Source organism: Cyphomyrmex costatus, unplaced genomic scaffold (genome assembly GCF_001594065.2).
Source record: "Cyphomyrmex costatus isolate MS0001 unplaced genomic scaffold, Ccosl1.0 scaffold615, whole genome shotgun sequence".
Lineage (NCBI taxonomy): Eukaryota > Metazoa > Arthropoda > Insecta > Hymenoptera > Formicidae > Cyphomyrmex > Cyphomyrmex costatus.
Genome location: NW_017280173.1, coordinates 44,935 through 52,450, shown reverse-complemented (window position 1 = coordinate 52,450; position 7,516 = coordinate 44,935). Strand labels below are relative to the sequence as shown.

The window sequence follows — 7,516 nt, the reverse complement described above, 5'->3', positions numbered from 1 at the left end:
GACTCTACAACGAAAACTAACTCTAAACGGCGCGAGATATATACCGGCGGTCGCGGGTTTTCTCGACGGCGATCTGCAACGCGGCGGAACGCGGGTATACGCCAGCAAGCGTCGTTTCGCGGCGCGATACGTAATTTTGGCAATGCTAGGAAAGGAAACGGAGTTGGTACTTGACGGCCGGGAACGCCCGACAGAGGCAGGGAGCGCCCTACCCCTTTTCGAATGTCAAGTACCAAGACGGGATTTTCGGGATGCGGAAAAGAAGGTAAGGAAGGTGGGAGTACTAACTAATTACGGTTGTCCGGCGGCCGGGAACGCCCGGCAGAGGCGGGGTACACCCCACCCCTCAGGTTCGTCGGAACAACACGTGAATCTGGTTGCGTGCTCGAGATGCGTTTCCTGGACGGCTCGTTCGGCGGCCGGGAGCGCCCGGCAGAGGCAGGGTACACCCTACCCCTCAGGTTCGTCGGACGAGCGAGTCGATGGATCGGTATCGTGAGCTAAGGAACTGGTAATCGGATCGGATGTATCAGGAAAGCGGTGAAGACAAAAATGCCTCGCGCGGCTTGATCTCGCGGTATCTTATACCAGGCCGTCCTATACTTCGGCCGGTCGCGGTATTTTCCGCCGATCGGCTTCTCGTGGGAGAAGATTTCCGATCGGCGGTCCCCGACGACGGTCGGCCCTTTCCGGCGAGAATGGCGGTTATAGCGACGGCTGCTGTCCCTGCGAATTATGTTTGATTTTGGCTCAAAATATATTCGGGCGCACCGCGCCCTCATCGTTGCTAATGACCACCGGTCATTGCGACGGCAACCGGCTAGGTGTTTGTGCCGGGTACGATGCCTATTTCTAGGGGGCATCGTTACATCTTTTTAGCGCCTCCACCAAAAAAATAGTTATTGACATCACATTATGTGCCCCTCGAAACCAAGCAACTTTTGTTTGACACTTCTTTTTCTATTGTCAAAAACAACCGAGTTATTCAGGTGACCTGTTTTAAATGCCCCTCCCTGTATATGTCGTTGGTTCCTACTGACCTACTCATATGATTATTGCGAATAATATTAATATTATCAAGGCGAATAATATTAATATTATCAAGGTAATAAATTAGCTAGGACACTTACGCATAAAGCAGGCGATCCGGGTTCGACTAGAGATCCTATATGGAGAGATGGGCCAATGTCCAGCATGATGTTGTGAAATCGGAAATCACATAATCTTGGAAATGCGCGCCAACATATCAACGCCAATTTTGAAACATCACATAACACTACTTGTTTATTATAACGTTATTAACTCAAAGTTGTAATGAATAATTATTAGAGAAAGTTTATTTTTCGTAAATATAGAATTGTGGATAAAACAGACAAAATAGACAAAAACGTGCAAAACGTATTAAATTCGAATAAAAAAGTTGTTTTCCATTTACACACAGTGATACAAAATCTGAAGTGATATGAATATTTTATATTTAAACAATGACTTTACTACTTATTTATTTGGTAAAAACTTATCGCATAATAACACACATTTCTAACCTCATATTTAATGTGAGTTAACAAGACTTGATAAATCATACGATCTCGAGTTTGTGCAGATTGTTGGAAAAAAGTTAATTGAATTGCCAGAATGAAAAAAAAAAATAATTAATACGTTGAGAATGGCGAATAAGAGTCAATCTAAATCTGATAATATATTCTAATATTCTATATTGCGAAGAATATCACGTAATGTTTGGCGTTTCGTCCCGGCTTCCACTACTGGACTCATCAGTAAGGTATTTGAAACGCCAAACATTACGTGATATTCTTCGCAATATAGAATATTAGAATATATTATCAGATTTAGATTGACTCTTATTCGCCATTCTCAACGTATTAATTATTGTTTATAAAAAGAGTCCTTTATTTCTTCAATTATTTGAAAAAAAAGAAAACAATTTTAGGTTAATTTATATATAAAATGTATGTATGTATTTATAAATGAATTTTTATGTATATTTATATATGTATTTTTTTCCAAAAGTTCTAGTAATACATTTTTGATGATTTTAAACTTACTGTAAAGCCTTGTGTCCACGATACTAGAAATTGGTCCAAGATCTCAAATGAAGGAAAAATTAACCAATTACATTGGTCATGTGACCAAATTGTTCAAATGCGATTTGTTAATTCTTTCTTCATCCGAGATCTTGGACCGATTTCTAGCAGCGTGGACACAAGGCTTAAAAGAGACTCGTCTAAGTTAATTTTTGTCTCTGACAATACTTCTTATAATCATAAGCAGACGACGCTTTTCTCACTCTCACATTCGCTTGTAACGACCTGATTTTTATACTCGGACTAGCTCATCGTGACAAGGTATGCGAGATGTATAAAAAAGGTTCGGCAGGAGGAGTATTTGCGTCGGATCGGAGATACGGAAAATAGCAGAAGAAATGATATAAAAGTAAGAGTTGAGAAACGAACACAGTTTATTATTAATAAAAGCGAAAATAAAGTAACACAGAAATATAATATAAAATGAAAGCAGAAGAAACGTTATAATACAAGAAACGAAACGCGAATAACAGTAGTACGGACGAAATAATGAACGGACGCGGACGATACAATGATGTTTATTATTTTAAACGCGCGAAGTATTTACAGACGGTCGCGAGGTGTCAGCAGGTACCGGGACGTGCTAGAGACTCTCTAATCAGAGTCGCGAAATAACGGTTCCAATTTTGATTGGTGCTGACATTTTTCAGCAAAAACCGGAAATAGTCATGGCGTCAAATTTAAGTCGACCTACATTCGCTGCCTATTTTGCTCTTTTTCAGGATTACGAGGAAAGACTTTCATAATATAACCCTTTTTTAAAGAATTATTGCAGTCTGGCGCAGAACAACTAGTCATTCTAAAAAATATAATTTTATGAAATACAGTATTAATATAAAAAATATAATAATGTAATTTCTTTCTGATAACTGTATTTAGATTCACATGTATTAGGTGTTAATGTATCACAATCATAGTATTTTTATTGCAACTGCGATGGTGCTCGTACGTGCAGTAGTATTATATTTTTCTTCATGCGTGCACGTAATGTGCCCTACACAAAGAAAAATTCTATATGTAACAGTGGGGGCATATTTGTTTATAGGTCGACACGGGCGCGCGTACGCACTCGCTTCGCTCGTGCCGTCGCGCCCGTCCCCACAATAAACAACTTTCCCTTACTGTTACACAATGTACTATAATCAACTATAATCGCTACTTCCGGTTTTTGCTGAAAAATGGTATCGCCGACCTAACCTTATTGACGTTATTTCGCGACTCTGATTAGAGGGTCTCTAGGACGTGCGAGGTCGGCGTTCGGCGGTATCTAAGATTCGCGCGAGGCGGTCTTGCTGACGTCACTTAGTTTTTCTTTCGGCGGACCGGTGATTCACTACGCGGGCCATGCGAGGCGGTAATCTGCGACGCGGTAGAACGCGGGTATACGCCAGCAAAGGAAACTCGGCGCGACGCGTATTTTCGAAGATGGTTGCGAATAATAAGGAAAAGGATCCGATAATCAGCGGCCGAGAACACCCGACAGAGGCAAAGAGCGCCCTACCCCCTTTCGAATGCTGGTTATCGGGACGGAATATTCGGGATAGGGAAAGAAGAGTGTGCGGAAGTTTGTAGGAATAACTGCAGCGGTTGTCCGGCGGCCGAGAACGCCCGACAGAGGCAGGGTACGTCCTACCCCCTAGGTTCGTCGGAACAACGCGGTGCGTGCCTAGAGATCGGATCGTTGACGGTTCGTCCGACGGCCGATAACGCCCGGCAGAGGCAGGGTACGCCCTACCCCCTAGGTTCGTCGGAACGAGCAGGTCGCGGAAGGCGGTCTCGGAGCACTGACTAGGAGCTGGTGATTTCGGAAAGTGTTCTGGATCGGACTGGTAAAGGCAAAAAGGCCGCGCCGCGTAGTTGACGCGGTATTTTATACTAGACCGTCAGTCTCGCTCGTCATACTCCGATCGGTCTCGATATTTTCCGCCGATCGGCTTCTCGTGGGAGAAGATTTCCGATCGGCGGTCCTCGACGACGGTCGGCATTTTCCGGCGAGACTGGCGGTTTCGGCAGCTGCTGTCCCTGTGAATTATTCCCGACATATAGCCTTATTTGACATGTACAATAGCGACGATGCCATTTAGAGGGGCATCGTTACACGCTTCATTCACTCTCACATCCGGTTTCATAACATCATGGCAGAGCCAATCACGGATCAGTCGGCATTGGCCTATCTCTCCATCACGGAGTAATAAGAAGGAGATCAAGCTCGAGAATAAATATGGGCTCGAAACACGGTTTCGGAAAACCCCATGAAAAATCAAGAAGATGTGATTTTAGCGCCATCGTGGGAAAAGTTGGAAGTATTGACTGTCACGTGACATATATTTTGCTTTCTCTAACCTACTACATTTCGATGTGTTGCGATGTTTTTTCCGACAGGTGCGCTCGGATCAGTTCTTCTATACAGCGTTTTTCCGACATCGTGTTTCGAGCCCATCTTTTTCGTGGTCGACCGCTTGAGCTTGATCTCCTTCTTATTACTCCGTGCTCTCCATATAGGATCTCTAGGTTCGACTCCCGGCCGAAGTAATATTTTTCGCAATGTAATTATTTACAAATTTTTAATATGTCATTCATAGATTTTAATACCATTCAACATATTAAAATTTAAGATGCAATGAGCATAAAAAATTGTTAGATTGTTAGTCAATTTGGTAAATCGGTAAATGTGTAGATGACCCCCCGCCAATAACTTTGACCTTGACGTCATGACCCTCCAACAGGTTTTAGCCCTCGCTCGTCCTTCATTAAAAAGTTATTAGCAATCACAGTTTAAAATAAACGTATTATTTCTGCTATACATGATATTAAGTACTATTCTACACCTTTCCCCGTTCAGAAACGTTAAACTTTTTACGCGAATCGACTTCTGCCTCCTCCCCCTGCACAGGGGCACACGACTTCTACGATTGTACTGTTGGGGCAAACCTTCACCGACGGGGTAGGAGCGGGAGGGGGGGCCATAGGCCCTTGCCCCCCCCCCCCCGTGTGTGTGTGTGTTTCATCGACATAGTATGGACTGCGCACAGGCTGAAAGAATATGACCGGCCCGAAAGAAAGAGATAGCGACCGGTATGGGTCAAGCTTTGTCTTTTTCTAATAGCTCTGTCTCTTTCTACCGTCTAGCGATATCCACTGGGCGGTAATAAAAGTAATCAATAGGAGTATTAGAAAGAGCGAGCGATTGACCCACACCGCGTTTCCTCTTTGTCTAATTCACCGGACACTTTTCGAGGGGATTTATGAATGGATCGCGCAGTCCATACTATATATCGATGGTGTGTTTTATACAAATATAGCAGAAATAAGACATTATGATGTTTACACACGCGCGCGCGTACACACACACATACACACCACACACACACGGGGGGGGGGAGGGGGGCAACGGTGGCCTACGGCCCCCCCTCCCGCTTCCATCCCGTCGGTGGAGGTTTGCTCCAACAGTACAATCACAGCAATAGTACAATCGTAGAAGTCGTGTGCCCCTGTGCGGGGGGGGAGGGGGGTGAAAGTTACTTCGCGTGGAAAGTTCAACGTTTCTGAACAGGCAAAGATGTAGATAGAATAGTACTTAACATCATACATATATAGCAGAAATAATACGTTTATTTTAAAACTATGATCATTAATAACTTTTTAACGAAGGACGAGCGACGGCTAAAACCTGTTGGAGGTTACTCAGAGTCATGACCTTGACAACATATGTCAAGGTCAAAGTCATTGGAGGGTGGTCCCCTCATCTACACATTTACCTTAAGGATCTATAATACATACGTAATATATAAATTCTCACGAAATTATATTAGAAGCATCCAAGATCCAGCTTGACCGTAAATGGCTTATTCTCATCGGTATTTAGTTTGATACAATATCTTAATTTAAGACTTTTTAAATCTGATTCTTATCAAGTATTCTCTAATTTAAGATATTTTTAGTCCTGGAAATTAGGTTTTGGTGCGACGTTTCTCAAGGCAAATCAACAACCAGCATTGTATCAATGGCTGATGAAGCTTCGTGGTGCCATATTAGCCAAGTGTTCCCTGTATTTCCATACTACTTTAAGCCAACAAGCTAATCCAGGAGAAATGAGAAGTATTATGAGCAAGCAGAGTATAGATTACTATCATAAGTAAGATGCAAATATTGTTTTGTTACTTGCATAGAATATTAATAGATATTTTTTTAGGATACAGAGTTTTCAGCGAAAGTACGATATACTAGCAGTACTAATAATCTTTGACTCCAGAGAAACTGAAAATTCAGGTTCTGGATACAGACATCCTGGAAGAGGAGCGAACCCTTTCAAGGATTTTCCTGTTGTTGTTTGTTGTCCTGGTGTAAGTATAAATAAATTTTTTAAATAATTTTTATTAAAAACAATACAAAAAGTCAGCTAAACAATCATGAGTATAAAAAATCAAAGAGACTAATCAAATATATTAAATTATATATTTAAGAATACAAAATCAATATATAATATAGAATAAAAGTAATTATAAGACTCTGTATGTATGAAACAGTATAAATATTATAGGTGTACAAATTAGTTCGGTCCGTTTTTTGTGTTCAAACATGCATTTATTTTGAAATAAAATGAATGAACAGATTAATTAAAGTATTGTCTATCGCTGGCTACTATTTCTTCCCATCTCTCAGGCACTTTTCGAATTCCATCTCGAAAAAACGACTTGTCTTTGGAGGCGATCATCTTTTGGAAAACGGACTAATTTGTACTCTTAATAAAAATAGGACAAAGAGCTCTATATATATATATATATATATATATATATAATATGTTTCGGCTTCTCAATTGAGTTTTTTTCAATTAATATAAGTATACATATATTTTTTTAGTGTCTTTATAAATAAATAGTACAAAGTGCATACAACATTCTATGCTTTTTTTATAAAATTAATGTCTTTCAGACATTCACGCAGAAACCATCGGTACACTTGGATAATATCCAGACCAAGATAAAGGAACGGCAAGCCGAATTGCTTGCCATGGACAAAGTGATTTACCATAAAAGCATGAAGGTATACTGATTAAAAATAATTTTGGTAAAAGTGCATAAAAAAAGGGAGGCCAGCGTTATGACCTTGACCTTGACATGTGTTGTCATGGTCATGACACCTGAGTGACCTTTAACAAGTTTTAGCCGTCGCTCATCTTTCGTTAAAAAGTTATTAACAATCATAGTTTTAAAATTAACGTATGCTATACATGTATATACATATGATACTAAGTACCATTCTACATTTTTCTTTATTCAGGAACGTTAAACTTTCCACGCAAAGTAACTTTTACCCCCCTCCCCCCCTGCCAAGGGGCATACGACTTCCATGATTGTACTGTTGCTATGATTGTACTGTTGAGGGAGACCTCTACCGATGGGACGGATGCG

General features: G+C 41.1%; 1 protein-coding gene across 2 annotated transcripts in view; it reads left to right on the top strand.

Annotated features, from left to right (window-relative positions):
• The window catches only part of LOC108779785 (UPF0536 protein C12orf66 homolog), a 31,968-nt gene that overhangs the window by 6,635 nt on the left and 17,817 nt on the right, over window positions 1–7,516 (top strand). For both annotated transcript variants that reach the window (XM_018547291.1, XM_018547292.1), the window contains exons 6-8: window positions 6,047–6,240; window positions 6,298–6,448; window positions 7,038–7,148. In XM_018547291.1, the coding sequence (XP_018402793.1) occupies window positions 6,047–6,240; window positions 6,298–6,448; window positions 7,038–7,148 (456 nt within the window). The remainder of the gene's footprint in view (window positions 1–6,046; window positions 6,241–6,297; window positions 6,449–7,037; window positions 7,149–7,516) is intronic.